General features: G+C 43.2%; 2 protein-coding genes across 2 annotated transcripts; one reads left to right on the forward strand and one right to left on the reverse strand.

Annotated features, from left to right (window-relative positions):
- The first annotated feature begins 1,534 nt into the window (after positions 1-1,534).
- On the forward strand, positions 1,535-15,106 carry LOC123145658 (separase). Its single transcript, XM_044565126.1, has 27 exons — positions 1,535-2,309; positions 2,393-2,570; positions 2,663-2,755; positions 4,355-4,486; positions 4,587-5,050; positions 5,138-5,246; positions 5,536-5,661; positions 5,746-6,045; positions 6,132-6,251; positions 6,349-6,570; positions 6,793-6,903; positions 7,042-7,188; positions 7,526-7,642; positions 7,728-7,817; positions 7,948-8,196; positions 8,446-8,569; positions 8,665-9,552; positions 10,079-10,322; positions 10,425-10,527; positions 10,690-10,881; positions 10,956-11,008; positions 11,096-11,325; positions 11,414-11,660; positions 11,825-12,215; positions 12,605-12,844; positions 13,283-13,370; positions 14,106-15,106. Exons 1-27 carry the CDS (start codon positions 1,594-1,596, stop codon positions 14,621-14,623), a joined length of 6,492 nt encoding a protein of 2,163 aa, XP_044421061.1. The 5' UTR covers positions 1,535-1,593; the 3' UTR covers positions 14,624-15,106.
- Positions 15,107-15,739: 633 nt separating this feature from the next.
- LOC123145657 (uncharacterized) lies at positions 15,740-19,702 on the reverse strand. Its single transcript, XM_044565125.1, has 2 exons — positions 19,490-19,702; positions 15,740-17,012 (listed from the first exon to the last, which is right to left on the reverse strand). The coding sequence occupies exon 2, from the start codon at positions 16,994-16,996 to the stop codon at positions 15,956-15,958; it is 1,041 nt and encodes a 346-aa protein (XP_044421060.1). The 5' UTR covers positions 16,997-17,012; positions 19,490-19,702; the 3' UTR covers positions 15,740-15,955.
- Between the last annotated feature and the right edge of the window lie 984 nt (positions 19,703-20,686).

A 20,686-nucleotide genomic window follows, 5' to 3' on the forward strand; every position in this document is an offset into this window, starting at 1 on the left:
ATACCAAATTCACATGATTACTTATAACCAGACTTCTCCCATGTCCTCAAGAACAAAAGTAACTACTCACAAATCATATTCATGTTCAAGATCAGAGGAGTATTGAATATCATTAAGGATCTGAACATATAATATTCCACCAAATAAACTAACTAGCATCAACTACAAGATGTAATCAACACTACTAGCAATCCACATGTACCAATCTGAGGTTTTGAGATAAATATTGAATACAAGAGATGAACTAGGGTTTGAGATGAGATGGTGCTGGTGATGATGTTGATGGAGATTGGTCCTCCCATGATGAAAGGATCATTGGTGATAACGATGGCTTTGATTTCCCCCTCCTGGAGGGAAGTTTCCCCGGCGGAATTGCTTCGCCAAAGAGCAAAAGTGCTCCTACCCAGGTTCCGCCTCGAGACGCGGTGCTTCGCCCCGAAACCTTCCTTGGGAGAATGCGACCGCTGGCGCTGGTAGAAAAAATCATATGCCGAGGAAAAGAACGACAAGTGCCACTGAGTTGGAGCTCGACGCCATTGTTTTGCTTGGTTGGAGGAACATCAAACTGAAGAAATTTCTGTTCTAGATGGAGGTGGAGGGGCGATAAGAACATGGTGGGGGACAATGCTTGGCTGAGTAAAAGAATCAGTTTGGTGAGTGGCGCAACTTTTCTAGGGCCAAAGGGGGCAATCGCCTCCCCTACTCTGACAAAAATCCATTATGTGTACACCCTTAATGTTGGGCTTAAATATCAAATAATAGTCAAAATTCAAGCAATTTGCATTCTTTGCCCCCTCAATGCCGCTTAGTCCCTTCAACAACCTCTGTCAAGCTCCGCCACTGAGTGTGGTAATTTGGTGCGTTGGATGCGAGAGCTCAATACAACCGGAATGTCACGCCAAGCTTTGCCAAGGCCGGATCTTAACATGAGCCACTTTTTTATCGTTGTTTGATTGCTTTTCTGTAATAGTTTCAATATTTGCTTACGTAATGAAGATACATAGCTAAATTGGATATACAAAACTAGTTATTGCTAGAATGATGGTCTGAACCTTTTTTTTTGCAAAAATGATAGGTGCCTGAGTCAGGTACATGCACATGGCAAATCTAACACTTTTGATGGCAATTCTAGTGATGCAAGGATGATAAGTTAGTTGACAAACACGATAACTCTGTCAAAAAAATAAACTAAAGCACGAAGTTGCCATCACCTCGTTACTAAACTTGCCATCGAAAATATTCGATTCGCCATGTGCTCATACCTGACGTTTGGGCGTTATCAGATTCCTTTTTTTTTTGAAAAAAATCTGAACTAGCTTTTTTTTCGAGGAATTAAATCTGAACCAGTTGCTAACAATCCAACATCTGAGGCCCAAATGGAACAAAAGCCTGCTTATTGTCCCAGAATTCCAGTTCGGCCCATACACACACAATCTTCCGCCACACGCTTCGCACGGGCCAGATCTGGAATGCGCAGGCGACGAGACGAGTAGCGGCGCCTCTGCCAAAACCCTCCCTCCCCTTTTCCCGCCCCCCCAAACGGCCGAAAATTTTCCCCACACGGCCCCCGCTCCGACCACCCCGCGCACGGCGATGGAGGCCGCCGCCGACGACCTCCTCGCGGCCCTCTCCTCCCCGAGCTCCCGCGCCGGCCTCCACTCCCGCTTCGCCGCCTACCTCCAGCCCTTCTCCCCCCACCTGCCCGCCGCCAACCCTAACCCCAAGCCGCTGCCGAAGAGGGCGACGAAGCAGGCCAAGCAGCCGCCGCCGCCCCCCGACGCGGCCGCCGTCCGCCTCCTCGCGAAGCGGTTCCTCCCGTTCCTCTGCCGCGCGCTCCAGCTCCTCCCGCCGCTCCTCCTCCCGAACCCTAGCGCGGGCGGCGACGCGGCGGGCCTCGACGAGCTGCTCGAGATCTACGGCCTCACCCTCGACTGCCTGGCGGCCATCTCGACCTGCCTCGCCGGGAAGCCCTACTCCGTGCTGCTCCAGCGCGGCCGCTTCGTGTGCTGCCTCGAGTCGCGCGGCCACTACGCCCGCGCCGAGGCGGAGGCGGCCGCCACTCTCGACGCCCTCCGCTGCGCGCTCTCGCCACCGACGGCCGCAAAGCCTTCTCGTGGCGCTGCAAGTGTTGCTCCCCTCCTCCCCGAGCCTGGCATTGCAGGAGAGGCTGGCGCGGACCCTGAGGTCACCACCCTTGCGGTTGAGCTCACCGTATGCCTTGCTAATTGTGCCAGCAAGGGCAAGGTGAAGGAAGATGCCTGCTACGAACGTGTTCGTAACCTTGTTGAGCAGCTCCGGCCATGGCTCCGGTGAGATAATGTGCTTTGCCAACTCTGCATTTTTTACCAAGGAAGCATATACTGTGTGTGACTGAGATTTTGTGCGGTTGCAGGATTCCAACTGAGGAGGCGAGCAAGAAGTATGTGACTCTGCTTGTGAATGCACTGAGCCGCTGTGCCATTTCCCTGGCTGCCGAGTCTTCATTTTTCGACGCTGATCTTGTCCGTGAATTCTGTGTTGCAACCTTAGGGGAGTGTGAGAAGGCACAGCTGATTGAACGCTTGCCCATCGTACGTGTGTCTATCAATTTGATTGCCATTGAACTCAACAAATATAACTTAATTATATTGGTTAATGGTTTTACTGTTTATTCTTGTTGAAGGTTGCACGCAAGATCTGTTCTTCTGTAGATTTGAGTTGGGGTGAGAGCACATCGCTTTTGCTTGCCGTGCTTGAGTCTGTTTTACGTGTCAAGGTAATGTACCTCTGAAACATGTTGATTTCACTAAAATTCAGAAGAACATTAAACTATACAAAGTTTAGCGGCAAAAACCGTGACTTGGCTGTACCAAATGATTGTGAAGCTAGAAATATGGTCCCTATATTAGTGAGATTCCTTGCTATGGAGATATGTGATTAAAAGTGGAATAAGGCTTGTCAATAGTTGGATTTTGCAAATCTATCTTACGAAACAGTGTTTCCTGTCCATGGTTTAGACACTGCATTTGTTCTTTAATTTAGGCTGGCTTAAGAAACTGTTCATCCGTGTCATATAGTAAATTTTGTGCAAGGTACTTACTGTTTTGGTTGCTTAAACCATCTAGTTCCTCCTCCCTGTGACTGAGCAATTTCATGCAGATAAAACACATTGTCTTTCACTAAAATTTAGAAGCACATGATTGTGCCTAAGTTTAGCATTAAAAGTGGTGTCTTGACAACAGCACATGATCATGAAACTTACTTCCGACATTTAAACTATTAGTGTGGTTCCTTGTTTTGGAGATGTGCGGGTGTAACTAGAAGTGAATAAGGCTTGTTAATAGCTGAACTTTGTAAAGTTATCTTAGTAGACGTTGTTACTTGTTTCCAACCTATGGTTTAAACTTCTCTATTGAATACATCTTACTATGAGCTGGTGGTACTTATTTTAGTAGTGATACTGAATGTGCTAGATGCCTTGGAGCAGTAGATGCTGTTTAAGTGTCCTGATTCAGTATGTTGTTTTAATCTTGAAGCATTCTACCTCCTTGTGATTACTGATGGTGTAAGTCATCTCTACTATTAAAGGGGAGTTTGTTGTTTACATTTCCATCACTTCCACCCTCTCATCGATACATGCCCCTTTCCGCCGATTTTTTTCCCAAACCATGCGATAACCCCGAAATTGTTGTAGTGTAGTATTGTGATTTTTCAGTAAAGATCCCGACCTATAAATATTCACAGCCCGGCTCATACGGGTGGACAATATTTACCCAGAGCCCTGTTGCGACCTCAATGCTCTTCTTGAAGGAGCTTACTTTAGAGCAAAAAAAGGGAATAAAAGTTAGGAAGACTACTGACGTAGGGCGGCGGGTGAGCTCAACCTCGAACCAAACAAGCAATTGAACGGTCCAGCACGGATTGAAATAGGAGCCGGTTTGACAGGAAGCTTTTGAAAACGACCGCACCTCCTTGTTTCTTGGAAAAAAAAATCCCTTGCAAAGCAATCAACAGAAATCAAATAAATCACCAATAGCAAGAAATCCCTTGCAAGAAAACAACAAAATCAACTCATGTAGTTGTATGTACACAATCTCAATCAAATCATATCTTTCCTTACCTTTGCTTATGGATTCCCTCCACACAGCAAATCTCAATCTCAACCCAATCAAAAATTCCTACGCCGGACCACTAGAATAAAGTTGCCCCCGTTGCAACACACAGGTATTTAGGTAGTTATGAATAAATGACAATTAAGTCTTGCAAGCAGATTTCTGGTGTACCTCAGTTCTCATATATTGTTTGCACCGAGGCAATGAGTTATTTTACCAATAAGACATTGTTAGTTGTTGTAATATCATGCAATTTTTTTCAGGCCTACTTACCTAAAGCTTTGAACGAGTTCCTGGAGTTTATAGATTATTTTTCTCGGAATTTTCTTTCAAATAGGGATGTAAATGCTGGTGCTTCAAAACTATTTTATGGACAAGGTGGTTTTTCTTCTGAGGTACATTATGTACTGTTTTTTTTACCATTGCTTGATGTTAATTTATACCATAACAGTGCTATTATTGTTTTTGATTAATTAATTTGCTTGCAACTTATAGATTTCCCCGCCCATTGCCTCAGTTCTTCATCTTTATGCTACTGGATTACACTTCAGTAGACAGCAAATGGGAAGCGAAGATCAGCCCTCTATGTCAGTGGATTTTCTCAAGAATGAAAAGAACCTACAAACTTTGAACAATGCACTGGGCACACTAGAACGGATTTTCTGTGTCACTGATGGCAAATCCAGTAAACATGATAATTTGGGTAAATATTCAAGTACACTAACTGATGCCAGGCATCCCAATAAGAAAGACAGTTATAGTTGTTCTCAGTCACGTGAGCATATTAATTTTTTGGCATATTTGGATTCTTTGGAGTTTGTTTGCAAGATACTATTGCAGCCTGCAAATGCAGTTTGGGAGAGCTTCTTCAAAGAAAAAACAGTCCCCACTTCGGGGAAAATGACATGTGTCTTAATGGCACTGAATCAGTTTATTGATTCCAGCCTTTTTGCTTATAGGTAAAGCCCATAAAATTGTACTGTATTATCTCACTGCAATAATCGAGTGATTTCTGATTTTGCAAGCTGTTCTTTTGTGTGTTGTAGCAGTTATACCAAAATGTCTGACGAAGAGAAGGAGAGATTAAATAAAACCTTACTGAGGGCCCTAGTGTCAGCAATCAAAATTTCCTTTGTGACCAAAGAGGCTATCCAGGTACCTAAGTCGCTTGTCCTATACTTGTATTTGAATCTTATTAATAGGAACTCAAGACCATTTAGTCATTTACCACTGGTGTTATTACTTGTGCATCATAGAACCCCTTGATTCAGCCTGTTATTGGTATCATCTTTGGAGCATTTTGTTGCATGTATAAGTTATTATCAATAAACAACTTTGTGTATTCTCCTTTACCAGTCCATTTTGTGGAGAATTGCTGTTAAATCACCGAATTTACTATCTTCTACTACCATCCCTATTAATGCATTTTGCTTTCATAGTCCAGAAGAGCTTGTATTCTATCAATTGTGCCATTTCAAGTACATGGATAAAGCTTGAGGATTTCAAATATTTGATCCCTTCAATTGGTAACATCGGCGTGACACTTTATAATATTGGACATTTTGAAGAGGTACCCTTCTAAGGTGCTGGTCTTTTACTTAAATTTGCTTTTAACTACGGAGTTTTGTACGATTGACTGTTTTAACTGCTTCAGGCACCAAAGGCATTAGAACTATGCTGCCAAGCAACATGGGCACAGATCAGACTTTCTTACTGTAGACTATCAACAAGAACGGAAGGTCACATCATAATTGAGGATCTACCGAAGGATACACTGAAGGATATCATTACAGATGCATTTGCTAGGATAGATAAGATGGTCAACACTCTCCATAGATGTGGCTCAAAAGTGATACGAGATATTGTTGTGAAGAGCTTGTCTGAATTGTTGGCCCATGCTGACACATCAGATTATCACAAAAGCTATTCGGTTCTGATCAAGTCGTGGGTGAAGGTATTGACATAAAAAAAACTAGAGAAGCTATCCAACTTCAAACACTTTGCTGATTTGGTTTTGTTTATTTCTTATGCAAACTTTAGATAACACTTAAGGATTTTGCGAATGACCAAAATATGGATAGTGCCCCACTTCTATATCACTCTCTAATGGGCTACCCATCTCCCTTGCCAAAGAAGTTGATAGGCTCAATCTTAGAGCAGGTACCAGATTCTGTTTTGTTAGATTAAAAATAGTGTATCTTTATTTGGATCTCTTTCTGATGTGAAGTGCTTCGTGGACGTGCATTGGTTTTTGCAGGAATTATTAACATATGGAGAAATGGAATCTCGTGCCACCATGCTCTGCGGAAATATGCAAATAAGAATAATAGATATTCTATTGAATGAACTTTATTGTTCAAAAGAGTACTATCTGGACAGATCAAAAGTTTTAGTTAGAAAGGCACATGCACTCCGTTCATCTGGGGTGCAAAACATAAGCAGGTGTCTTGAGTCCTTATCTGAAGCCATATCTTTACTGGTGAAGCCCTCGCCACCCCCTTCTTGTCCTGTTTTCTTATGTATACCATGGTAGGAAGTATTAGTATTGGTCCAGGAGTCCTATTAGGCTATGTTTCCTTTCCTTATACCCCAAGTCATGTGTAATATATATATATATGCTCCTTGGGCTACGCAATAGAGATAAGTTGCATCATAACATACCACTAGTGAGATCTAAGATCATTTTCTTCCATCGAACCAGCGAAGCATCTTACTGGATTCATCTCGAGGGAATGCGATTGTGATGCATGAATTAGCTATTGCATACTGCTTGCATGCACATTGTGCGCAGGAAGCCAATCGTGGCGGCAAGGTAACTGCTTCATATCCGAGCTGCATTTAGTTGAGTTCACAAGAATTGCTTGTAGTCACTTGTACTGTTGTACATTAGCTAGAACATGCCTTATTGCCTTTCCTTTGTTTGCTCATGGTTATTTGTTATTTTGAATAGGTAATCTTTGATGATGCTAGGAGTGCCGTTGGCTTGTGGTCAAAGATGGGTACTTCTCATCATTCTTCTCCTGGTGTGATCTTTCAACAGCCATCAGAAACTCTTGTACCACTTCTTTGTTCTCTTGTTGATTTGTTGGCCATGAAGGTAAGTCAAAGCTAAAACTTATTAGGTTTGATAAGATATAACTGTGCCTTTAGCAAGATAATTATGTGTTTTTTGCCCTATATCAGGGTCACTTTGAGCTTCAGTTTGAGCTGTGCAAGCTTATCATAACGATGTGGAAGCAAGAAAATTTACCCATAGAAAAGTTATTATCCATGTTATTTATCAACCGGCGCCTTAATCATGCGTGCTGTCATCTCCCAGTGGACCAGAATTTTTTTCTTATGTGGCAGAACACCTTGGTGTTGATTGCCGCAATACATTGTTTTGGAGAAACTGTTTCAAAGGAGATTATCCTTCTCTTTCTATGTTTCTTCAGCAGTTGTGGCCTGTTGAATTCTTTTCTCAACCGTGTGAATATTCCCTTGGAAATCAGTTTGGTTTCAATGCTAATGTTGATGGGATTGTTAAAGTTGCATCATCTCTGGTTTCTGAAGTAAGCTCAGTTACTAGCATTGCAAAAATGTAGTTCTTATTGTCCTTTAGTTTTTCTGTTATGCATCTTGTATTGCTTTTTGCAGGTTCCTTCGAATAATCAATCAACCTATCTGGCTGGCTGGCTGTATTATGATTTGTCAGAAAGACTTCTGTCAAGAGGACAACTTCTCCAGGTAATCATTTTCTCTCTCATCAATTTACTTTGGTGGAAAATCTCCAGCTATTATGAAATTTGCTTGACTGTAGAGCTGCTTTATAGTTTAGCCCCTTGTAATCAGAACAACTCTTTGTTTTGTTTTGCAGGCCATTTCATATGGAAGAGAAGCCCTCCAATTGCGCAAGAAGCTCCTAAAAAAGAAGTTCAAATTTAATTTGGGCAAGTTTGTAAGCAAGGAAAGCGAATGTTCTGGTGGGCAAGGCTTTGTTTCACTTGAAGCATGGGGACCAACAATGGCTGAAATTTGGCCAGATTGCACCAGGCCAAGCAGCATGAGAGATTCTTTCCTTACCCCATGGAATGTACTTAAATGTTACCTTGAAAGCATATTACAGGTATGACAATAGTGTGGCATGAGTTAAGTTCAGTACCAGCAAATTGATTGAAAAGTTGGTGGAATATGTGCACCACCGCTAGCCATCTTTAACATAGTAAGATGAGTCCAACCTACTTATGAGTGATGGCTCATGTTGACACTGCTTTGGCTTTTGGCAATATCGCAATCATTTCCATAATGTAAAACATGGTCTCAAGTTGGCTACAGACTTTCTCATATTATTCATGTTTTTTCACTATGTACTCAGGTTGCTCTGATGCATGAGTTGATTGGTGATGGCGCCGAAGCAGAAGTTCTATTACGGACAGGAAAGGAGATATCATGTTTCCAAGGATTGCCAATTTTTGCTGTTGTTTTTACATCAGCGTTAGGTACATACATCTAGCGATGATCTGTCTGTTGGTTTATTGTTTTTATTCATCTGTGTTGGTTTTTATTCATTTATCCCTTCTTTCTCATCTTTTAGGTCAACTATACTGCAAGAGACAGCTGTGGGATGCTGCAGAGGGTGAGCTTAAACATGCTAGGGATCTCCTTAAAGAAAATGGTGAATTCATTTCATGTGAGACATGCAGGTTGACTCTAGAGATATCAGTTGATGTGCAAGCTGGGGATCTGTTTTGGAATCAATTTGACAAAGATTTGCAAAAACATTCAACATGCAATTTGTCTCGTGCTTTAGGCATGTACCGATCTGCCATGGAGAAATTGAATGACACCAGTTTGGAATTTTCTGCTGGGTCCTGTTGTAAACTTAATACTAGTTGCATTTTGGGCAACAAAGACTGTATTGCAGAAACCAAGCGTGGAGCTTGTAATCGTGGGAAAAAACCCTTAGCAGCCAAGGATGGAGTGTTACCTCCATGTACTCCTTGTTTGTTGTTCAGTCAAGCACCTATTGACCAGTACAATGAACTTGTGGGATTAAAATCTGAAAGGGAAAACTTGAAGAATGCCGAAAGTGCCCCACCATTGGATGTTAACGTTAAGAAGACATCCAGAACTTCATCACGTTTAGCCAAAGAACAGAATGCGGCAGCTCATGCAAAGACTAGAACCACCCGATCCAGCAAGCGAACTGCACATGTGAAAAGTGAAAAAGATCTAGCTGAACTGAATAGTGAGAATGACATATCTGGGAGCTACAAATTGTCCACAGATGCTTTGGTCTGTGGGAAGCTAAGCTGCTCTCTTGATGGTGTTTACTGCAGCAGAGATGACATATGCAATATGTTTGGGTGTTGGAATTGCCTTTTTGTTAATTCACTCAATTCCGAGTCCATTGAGAATATATTGCAGTTCAGAAAAGACTGCATCCGCCGACGCCATCTTGTGTCTCTTCTGTTAAAAACAGGTACCATTTTTATCCATGTTCTGTTATGTGCCAAACCAATCTGTGATATACTTCAGTTATGAGACACGCAATTGAAGGTTTCACATACCTAAGGAATCTCATTGGTTGGTAACTTGGTGCTTAATTATGTCAAAACTAAGTTAGCTGAAGTGTGCCTTGCCACAAAAGACGTGGCCAACACAATGGGGGCCCCAAGTGCTCAGCTTAGCTAAATTATTAGTCTATGATGGTGGTCCATGGAGTTAGAAAAGTGTGATCGGCCACAACAATGCCTGTGAAACAAACAGTAGCCTAAGTTTCTTACGCAAGTTGTACAAGTAGACACTCCCTGAAAGCTCTCACATCACAAATATAGCGCTCCACATTTCTACATGCGATACTTGGAAATGTATGGATCTGTTAGCTTAAGTAGTTTGATCAAATTTGATTTCTTGCTTCTGTAGTTGGGCTACTTGTTGATCATTACTTATTAGTTAAGTTCCTTAATTCTTTCATATTATTCAGTCCTGATGTGCTGCCTTTGCAGCAAGAGCCTTGGGAGCTCAGGGTGGAAAGCATGGAGCTCATGAAGTTCATAGTATCTACTGGCAGTGTATATCATTGTTGTATTTCAGATCTCTTCCTCAAGGTTGTTATAGAACCTATGAGCCTCATTTAATTGGACTAATCATGAATGAAAATACTGGTGATTTTCTTTCTTTAGAGCGTGCGGAAATACTATGTAGTATGAGTTTCTTTTTGTTGAAGGGTTTCCTTTCAGAACAGTCAAGGTTTGTCTAAATCAATTCCCTATTATGCATCAGTCACATGCATAACATTCTGACCGTAGCAGTTCACGACCCTTGCTAAACTGTCATCATCACTATCTGCAGGGATAGTTGCTGCAGCTTCTCTAGTGTACAAACGGCTGATATCGTTTCTTGGTTGCTGAAAGCTTTTGTGTTATCTGGAGAGAGTCCTTCACTTCTTCAGGAGGTCTGTGATATTCTCAAGTCATTCGCTCTCGTAATTTTAAATGCTTAGTTCGTATATCTTTCTACCTCTTTTTGTGAGTGTCTGCTCAAGTCAGGCTATTTTTTCCTTTTGTCGTCAATTATACACTTGCTCCTGTCTTTACATCCAACTCCCCCATTGCAGGTTTGCAGGCTACTCACATGCATATTCTTACTCTCAACGATAGATTCCACGGTTCAATTACCTTTGTATTCCAAGGGATCTCTCTCTTTGAATCATTGGGCTGCTTACTTTCATCAAGCTTCTGTTGGAACTCATCTCAATTGCCATTACCTTGCAAGCTTACAGGCATTGCCCAGAAAAACAGATTCGAAGGTTTGTACCACTCCGAAGTTCACAACCAGATTAACACATACTGGCATACTTCATTTGTTCTTTCATGTTTTCAGGGTCTTGTTGGAGATTTCGCAGACAAGATAGATGAGGTCCCAAAGTTTCTAAGGTTTAAAATTTTAAATAGTTAACTTGCTGATTTATTGTTTCATATGGTGTATGTACATGTATAATTAAACTACAATTTCGGTATCAGGTTTTCATCGGCAGACATGGAACATCTCGAAAAGCATGTATCAGAATTCTTCAATCAACTTCCTGATGTACCAATTGTGTGCATTAGTATGCTTGGAGGTGATTTTGTGAATGTTCTTGGGGAAGCACTTCTTCTCCCTTCCCTGTTTCCTGCTTGGATGTTGCTCTCAAGGTTTGATTCAACAAACAAGCCTACCACAATGCTTCTACCAGTGGATTCTATTTCAAAAGGTGTGTAGATTGCCTGTTGTGTTGCATAGTCTTATAAGTTAATATTGGGTCTCTTGCACTTTTTATTCACATGCTTATTGTTTGACAGAAGCACATAATGAAGACTCTTCTATCAAAGAACTGGATAATCCAACTAGAGCTTCAGATAAGAATTGGAAGTGCCCTTGGAGCTGCACTATTATAGATTATGTGGCTCCAACTTTCAGAAAGCTACTTAAGGATAACTTTAGATCCCTCTCTGGTGCAATTGATATTCCAAAGGATGGACAAGCAAATACAGTAAGGTGGTGGTCGGATAGAATGAAGCTCAACAACGACCTTAATGAGATACTGGAGTAAGATTTCTTATGTATGCTACGCGTGCAACTGTAAATATTTTAAGACGGTCTCTAGATATCTTGCTCCGTACATTATTGAAGATTTGCGTTTTCATTATAGGATTATGTTTTAAAAATCAATATTCCTTTGTTCTGATGTCTTTGTTTGCCGTTTTGAACAGAAACATGGAAAAATTGTGGCTAGGACCCTGGAAATATCTTCTGCTGGGGCACCAATCAGCTGACCAACACAGTGAGGCAGTGCTGGAAAATCTAATCACTGGTCTAGAATCAGAATTCAAACTTGAAGCAAATCCAGCGCTCATCAAGGTCATCCTTGGTGGGGTTGCATCAGTGGATGAACTGAAAGAATGTGTTTCTCAGCTTGTATCATATAAAGCTTACTTTGGCAGGGGAGGGTGTTGTGGAAGAGATAGACTTAGAGCCTTCTCTTGCCAGATTGATGCTGAAGCTCTGGTGTCCCTTGAGCATTTATGCAATGGTGTAGTGAATGAGCTGGCCGAGCCAGTTGAGAGAACTCCAGTGATTTTAGTTCTAGATACTGATGTGCAGGTGAGCATTATGATATCCTTATTATTGGCTATCTCTTCTGTTATTAAAAAGGTCTTTTTGACTCTGTTATAAGTTTTGACGGATGTTCCGCCTTACTGATTAGCCACTGGAAGGGATAAATTAAATGAAAGCTGTGTCATCATTTGCATCTACCTTGATGTGATCTAATGTAATTCATTTTTGCGGTAAATAATTAAACAATGGATGAAACAACACTGTAAGGATCTTTCATGGTAAATTTTAGTGTAGCAATATTCTTTAACCTTGAAAGGAAATGTTCTACTGCTAGCTTTCTCGTATTCTTTGTCTAGCAATATTGCCAATAGAAGTTTTTTTTGATCCCCATCATATATCTTCTTTAACCTCTTCTTAAAAATGATTGAGTGCAGATGCTTCCTTGGGAGAACTTGCCTGTGTTAAGGAATCAGGAAATGTACCGCATGCCGTCAGTGAGAAGCATCTTTCTAGCATTGACTAGAAGCACTAATCATCAGAAAGATGCCAGTGTCATAGACCCTCCTTTTCCTGTTATTGACCCTTTCAATGCATTCTATCTGTTGAATCCTGGTGGTGATTTGATCAGCACACAAGAGGAATTTGATCAGTTGTTTAGAAACTACGAGTGGAAGGTAACGATGATCTGTTAACTATTTAGAGATGATGAGAAAATGTGCTGCTTGTTTAAACAACCTTCTCAATGGTGAATATTGCAAAAGAAGAATCCTACACCTGTGTTGTATAAACAATGTAGTCTGGCTTGCGGAAGTGGAACCTTTACTGTTTTCTTTAAACTCTAGAAATGGTAAATATAAATAGTTGGAAATCTGGTTTCCTGGTAGCTTTTGGTGTAGACTCTACATTTGAGTGTATTGTTAGTTTCACTAGTCAGGCATGCATCAAGTTTAGCATACTATATATAGATGATGCAACCTGCTGAAACGCTTTGACGTCTGTCACAAGGAAATAAGCCATGTATCCAAGAATGATGCAAGCTAGTTAAAGTATAAATTTGGATTTTTCTTAAAGCAATCACCAGCATATAATTGTGATGCATTGATGCCATGCAGGGAAATGCTGGGGATGCTCCAACAGCTGAAGAGCTTGTCTTGGCCCTGAGGAATCATGATCTTTTTCTCTACTTTGGACATGGAAGTGGTATGCACTATGGTCTATGGATATAAATATTGGTAGTTAAGTCATTTTGCTGGCTTGTATAATGTGCTTGTGTCGGAGTCATTTGAACTTCCACGGCTTCAACCTTCAACCTTTGAAGCCATCAAAGTGTAGCGCATTACCATAATATCCACACTATAGGATGCAAGCTAAAAAACAGTGTCTGGTTCTTCCATGGGCATAGCTACCCGTGTTAAGTTATTTTGTACAAAATGCTCACCAAGCTTGTATTGAAAGCTTCCACAGGAACTTTAACTAGTAGATGACACATACTCCCTCCGTTCCAAAATAGATGACTCAACTTAAAATAGATGACTCAACTTTGTACTAACTTTATAGGACAAAGTTGAATCATCTATTTTGGAACGGAGGGAGTACTTTTATAGAACTTACTTATATACTCCCTCCGTTCCAAATTACTCGTCGCAGAAATGGATGTATATCTACATCCATTTCTGCGACGGGTAATTTGGAACGGAGGGAGTAGTAGTATAGTGGCAGATGTATCAGTAGGAACTATTGCTTCTGATGCTAGTGCTAACAAATGCCTTCAAGTCTGATGGTTTGATGACCACTTGTGCTATTATTGTTAAGGAATATGAACTCCCACCACTTAGTACTGTTCAGCATTCAGATACTTTTTATAAACTGGGTACTGCTCAGGTATCTGTTGTACTGCTAACAGAGTGTTCTAACTAGTGTGAAAAAATGTTGCAGGTAGTCAATATGTCTCTGGAAAGGAAATTGAGAAGTTAGATAATTGTGCAGCTGCTCTCCTCATGGGTTGCAGTAGTGGGACACTTCATTGCAAAGGAGCGTATGCTCCTCAAGGGGCCCCTTTGTCTTATTTATTTGCTGGTTCTCCTTCAGTCATTGCAAATCTCTGGGACGTCTCAGATAAAGATATAGATCGATTTAGTAAAGCACTGCTCAATTCATGGCTGCAAGAAAATGTCACAGCTGCCAAGAATTGCTCTAAATGTTGCCCGCTGACACAAGAATTTGAGTCCATGACCATCGCCGCGAAGGACAATGGTTGGTCAAGACGAAAAGGCTCACGAGCTAGGAAGCAACAACAGACAGTAGAGATGGGCGGCAGTAGTAGTTGCTGTAACTGCGGGCACAGGCGAATAGCTTCACATATAAGTGAAGCTAGGCGTGCTTGCAGGCTTCCTCTTATGATCGGTGCATCTCCTGTTTGTTATGGTGTGCCTACTATCATCAGGAAGAAGTAATGGACATGCAGTGTTCTAATGGGAGATCATCGAGGACTGCATGCTGTAGTTCTGGGCTTTGAGCCACTGATGCAAACCGAGGGAAGTGCCATGATAGGCTATGCTGTTGTTTGTACTTAGCAGCAGATGCAGAGCTAACAAGATAATGCTGATTGGCTGTTTTTTACCCGAGGAGCAGCCGGAAATTTCATCGATTCTGACGAGATTCAGTGCTGTGCCAACACAGGGTATATACGAGTAAAATTATGCTCCGGGAAATCAGTAGCATGTAGAGCAAATGAACCTTGATCTGTTGTTAATTTGTTATACATGTGCTTCCAAATGTAATTTTGAGCACATATGTAATCTTATGTTCCGGGAAATCAGTAGAATGTAGAGCAAATGAACCTGCCACAAGGCAACTGGTAACTGTTGTTTGTATTATTTTGTACACTATAGATCTGATTCTTTCTGTTACATTATAATATAGCTGGTTTAATTGTATGTTCTTGTACTGTAGTAGCCAAGGGTTTGGGCCACGTGTGTTTCTGTTATGCTTCCATAATATAGCTGGCAAAGTTTTTCTCCTTGAAAAGTCAAGCTTAATAACCTTTAACCAAATTTATATCAGGTACACCATGATTCATGAGACATGATTTTACATGGATTTTGCTACAAATTGATGCTCAGTTTTTGCCAGGAATCGCTGTGCTTCTAAAAAAATTGCCATCCTTGGTACAATATAATTTTTGACATAAAAAACGCTGGATCTCCCCTGCTTAAAAATCCGACGCCATATTTTTAGCATTTTTGTTTTATATTGTAGTATTTATTAGATATTCTTGGTCGAACTCTACAATGTTTGACTAGTGAAAAATGCCTGTACGCACAATGTTCTGGAAGGAAGGGAGCACTATGCCAAAATGTGCTGCATTATGTGAGCGCATCTGCGCATTTCATCGTTCTCATGTCTGCAATGATTCATAGCTTCACCCGGCAGTGCAGTGAGTGCTGTATTTAAAACCCAACAACATGTCACAAGTGAAATACGCTGAACAACGCAATATCCAACAAAGCAGAGCCACGCACACAACAAAGAACAGCGGCTGAAATAATTGGCCAGAAACAATTGGAAACTACACAAGCCGCACAAGATGGATGCGGCATTTTCCTTTTTCAGCAAAGAATGTGAAAATGATACATGGTTGATGGAAAGCAATGATGAGCTGAGGTTAAGACAAACTACTTTGGTACAATGATCATGAACAAGTAAATTTTGGTTGGAATTGATGAATGCCAGGCACCAGGGAATCAGCTGTGCATGTACTCTGGTGACAGAGAGCCCCTGCCTTCTCAATTAGAATCTAAAAACAGTCTTCCACGGTTCCTACGGCGTCGCCGGCGACGCCTGTCTGATCTAAGCATACCCGCGCCTCCCGCTCCGGCCAGAGCCATGTCATCCTCGTCGTCGCCTTCCGAGGTGAAAGGGTATGGGGTGGTCTCGTTGGCACCACCACCGCTAACCGCATAATCTTCCTCGGCATTTCCAGGCATGCCACTTGGACTCTGGAGACTTTGTGTTCGGTGTCGCTGAGCAACTTGACGCATCATGAATATTATCAGCCTTCGAGTGTTATCCGCCTCCCGGTCATTGCCACGATCGTCGTCGTCGCTGTCTTCGTCCTCCAAGTCCGCTCCATCCTCCAGGTCCAACACATAGTCACCCCAAACCACTGCCCTCCCCATTGATGAAGTGACCGTGCTGAGTGCGTCTTCCCTCTCTCTTTCAAACTCGAGCGATCTCCACTTCTGTTCAACGGCGGGATCCACTTCCCTTGGCTGCACAAGAGGGTGCTCCAACTTCACATGCTTGCGGAGTTCCTTGTACGTCCCCACAAACGAGCAGCCATCCTGCATGCATGTTCTCCTTTTTCCGTTCAGATAACTTCGAGCTGGTTCTACCACAGTCCACCCCTTCACTTTGCCACGACACAATGGGCATGCGAGGTCAATGGACTCAGTCTTCTCCACTGCAGTCAATGGCACAAAGTCCAAGGTACTGCCAACAGTGCTGGCAGGCAGTTCCTCAAGCAATGCCCCCTTGGTGTATGCCTTCTTGAACTGATCGAGGCAATTTGAGTGCCGGTAGCTAGTTCCACACATGTAAGGGCGACAGCCCTTGTCATGAGATGAACAAAGGAGAAGCACAGCATTGTGTGGGTATTCCATGCACACGGAGCAGTTGGCATCTTCCCAGTCCATCTTCTGCACAGTTGGCAGTGCTTTCTTCCTGTTGGCTCCTTTCATTGCCTTCCAGCGGTACGAAGGAATGGGATACGGTGTGGCCCTGAGACGACGAGCCGCATGCCTCTTTGCCCTTGCATTTCTTGCCATTTTCTTGGAAGCCTGTCTGGAAAACCATCACTACATGAGCACCTCATAACAGTGTAACTTATGATAAACAGGAGGATTAATAGCAAATAAAGGAGGGGAGAGACCAGCACCACACCAGGAACATGAACAAACAAAAGAAAGTCCCTTCCAATTATGTTAGTATAGTGACAATCAAAGTCATACAAAGGAGAAAATGATATCAACTCATCCAGCATATTCTCTGCCCCGAATGGTTCAACAGCATAAGCAGCAGGGCAGCAAAGGGGGCTGACAGCATGAAACACAATCAAGTAGACTGGTGATCTACAGGTGCCAGTTTCATTAGGTTCTGGGAACTGGGATCATACACTTCCAAGATCATCAGGAGAAAGTTCTACCCTAGAAAGAAAAATGAATATGCAAAGCCAAGCCCTGAAGACAGCATAAGCAGCAGGGCAGCAAAGGGGACTGACAGCATGAAACACAATCAAGTAGACTGGTGATCTACAGGTGCCGATTTCATTAGGTTCTGGGAACTGGGATCATACACTTCCAAGACCATCAGGAGAAAGTTCTACCCTAGAAAGAAAAATGAATATGCAAAGCCAAGCCCTGAAGATTACTTGATCTGCATCACTCATGATGAAGAACACATCATAGATCAAAGTTCACAGAGATAATGTAGAAGGTTGTGAATTGTGTCAAAAGCACACAAGTAATAAAACTGAAGCATATTACTGATGAAAGTGTATCAACAGATTGCCAATATACATAAAACCAAGGAGCACATCAACTTGTAGGCAAAAAAAAAAAATCATGTTTTCATCACCAAATCGACCCTCCCCCAGATTTAGATTGAGATAAGAACAAACTATTTAGCAACATTACCACACAATTGCAGCTTTACTCTTGCAACAGCTGTCCTCAAACAGGCAAGTGTATCAACAGATTGCCAATATACATAAAACCAAGGAGCACATCAACTTGTAGGCAAAAAAAAAAAATCATGTTTTCATCACCAAATCGACCCTCCCCCAGATTTAGATTGAGATAAGAACAAACTATTTAGCAACATTACCACACAATTGCAGCTTTACTCTTGCAACAGCTGTCCTCAAACAGGCAATCAAACTTCAGTCCACAAGAATGGCTAACAAAGCAGCGCATGCACCAGAAGTCGCAAATAAACTTTCTGGGATCCAAGTACAGTTGGGTAGACGGATAAAGAAACAAGGCGCTGGAACAACCAGGAGCATTAAATAATGAAATACATCAGATGTGATCTACATTCCCCATTAAAAAATCACACCTAAGAGCCAGATAAGACTAGCTAAAGGAAAAAAACGAGCGACTCACATGGAGCATCTCAGCTCGTCTCAGATCTGCCAGATTAGATGTGAGAAAACAAGGAACAACACATACTACTTTTTAATTGGAGAGAATCATTTGATACTGCACTTGGGCCAAAGATTCCATCCTTTGAGGACATGCTACGTTACCAGCACACGGAAAGAATATGAAGCAAAGGCAGCTCCTTTAAGTTTCACTTTGCTCCTGGTCCTGCTTATACGATAAATGCAGATTGCGAGCACATGGAAGGAGGTTGGGAAATGATCTCTTTTGCCGCAACTTGGTGTCTTGGACCCAAATCCAGCATTCTTGAGCCCACATTAGCGGCAAAAGGATGCATTTATTTTCCTTCCATGTAAAATAAAAGCACCCTATCCACTCAATGGTGCAGTAATAAGTAAGCAAGATCTCTCTTACTGCACTTGCAGTCGAAGAGCCTTGACCTGACCTCCATGCCAGAATGCAAACAAATACTGAAGATGGAGATCTCTTGCTTCACTTAAGATTCTAATTGTCCATTCCTAGGGAAATGAGCATCAAGTTGATCATTTCCAACAGAAGAAGAGAAATCTAGACACAACAACAATCGCAACTGCACATCAAATTCATGGATCACGCCATTGTGGCACACGGTCCGAATCTACACTACACGCAGAGCGAAACACCAAGCACAAGCGTCAAATTTACTGCTTCACCCACTCGCAATTGGCGGAAGAGAAGCCCTCCTTTGCTCGGGTAACTTCAATTTAGGCCAAAGACCCAAGAGATCGTGACCGCGAGCACCCAAATCCTCACTGCCCCGGGCGAAATTCGCACGGACATGACCAATTTTGGTCACTCCATGAGAGATCCACGCCCAGAGCGCTCCCAGGCAGCGCCCGCCCGGATCGCGGCCTGGGCTCCCCAGACACGGCCCCGTGCTGTCTCCATCCCGCAGGAACCAGCCGCAGAGCGCTCAAATCGCCGCCGGAACACCCGAAATTCCCCGGGAACAGGCCGTCTCCCCGCAATTCCCAGCGCAACACGCAAGCAAAACCACGTCCCTCACCACTCCATGCCCCAGAGGGGCAGGCCTCGGCCCATCCCTCCCAGACCAAAACCACAACCACCAAATCGACCGATAGAAAGCAGAGGCAGGGCAGGGGGCTATAGTTGGATATATACCTAGGCCGCGGCGGGGTCGGCGAGGGGCGCGGGGTCCGGGCGGTCCCGGCGGGGGGCGCGAGGCCGCGGCGGAGTCGGGCACGGCGGGGCGACGACGGCGAGGGGCACGAGGAGGGGGAGGAGGAGTGCAACGGAGCGCAGGGGAACGGAGAGGACAAGGACGCAAGTTATGGAGGCCAACGATTTGCTCGAGGGAGAAGAAAAGTGGCGCAAAAAGAAGAGAAAAAAAACGGATAAGGAAAAAAAAGAGAATGGGGAGTTGGGAAATGGACGCAAGGGGGGGAGGGGGAGGAGAGGATGGCCGGTGGGCCAGAGGCTGGGTGGGATAGGCAGAGGCAGCCACGTTTGTTTTTTTGTTGCGTTCGCGTTGCAATTACGGCTGGTTTTTGGGGCGGGGGAGGCGTGGGGCGGGTCCGTGGACCGAGCCCGTCGCGGGCGGACACGAGGGGCGTGGCGGCGAGGCGGGGCGCGTGGGCGGCGTCCATGCAGGCGGTGAGGCGCCGCTGTGAGTGACGCAACCGACGGGATCGGAGGGGCACGTGCTGCTGCGTTGAAACGACGGACGGGCGGACGGGGAGGAGGAATATGCATATTCTCTCCTCAGATTTATTCATCGCGGTAGTGGTGGAATGGGCATTTTTACCCCCGCGTGTTAAAAGGATTCATTTCATTCCTTCGCGCGGAAAAACACCGTCACGTGGCCTCTTCGCCTTTCCACGCCTCGTCTCTTCAACGGTTCAAGCAGTAGAACCGACGATCCTCGTCAAAGAAAAAAAAAAGGGTAGTAGAACCGACAATCCTCATAAAAAAGAGAGTAGTACAACCGAAGATGACCGCGAACGATGCTAACATTTGGCTTGGGGATTTTTTTTCCTTTTCATATTGGATCGAATTACCGAGCTATGGCATCTCGAAAAAGCTCCTATGGCTCAGTGTCCTTTTTCCTCTTCTTCTTATGGAGTGCCTGAAAAATCAACCCGTGCCGATTCTCATGTCTCTGTATGTGGTTTGAAAATAAGCGGACGGTTTTTACTCTCTTAGCATTTACACAAAAGGTTTGGCATTGCAATCTTGTACCCCTATTTCGGGTCTTCTGTGAGATCCTGATAATAAAAGAGGGTCTTAATTAGTGATTTGTTGATGGAACCACCAAGCACATGCTCTTTTGGTGCCCCAAAGATTGCAAGTTAATGCAAT

Source organism: Triticum aestivum, chromosome 6D, assembly GCF_018294505.1.
Source record: "Triticum aestivum cultivar Chinese Spring chromosome 6D, IWGSC CS RefSeq v2.1, whole genome shotgun sequence".
NCBI lineage: Eukaryota > Viridiplantae > Streptophyta > Magnoliopsida > Poales > Poaceae > Triticum > Triticum aestivum.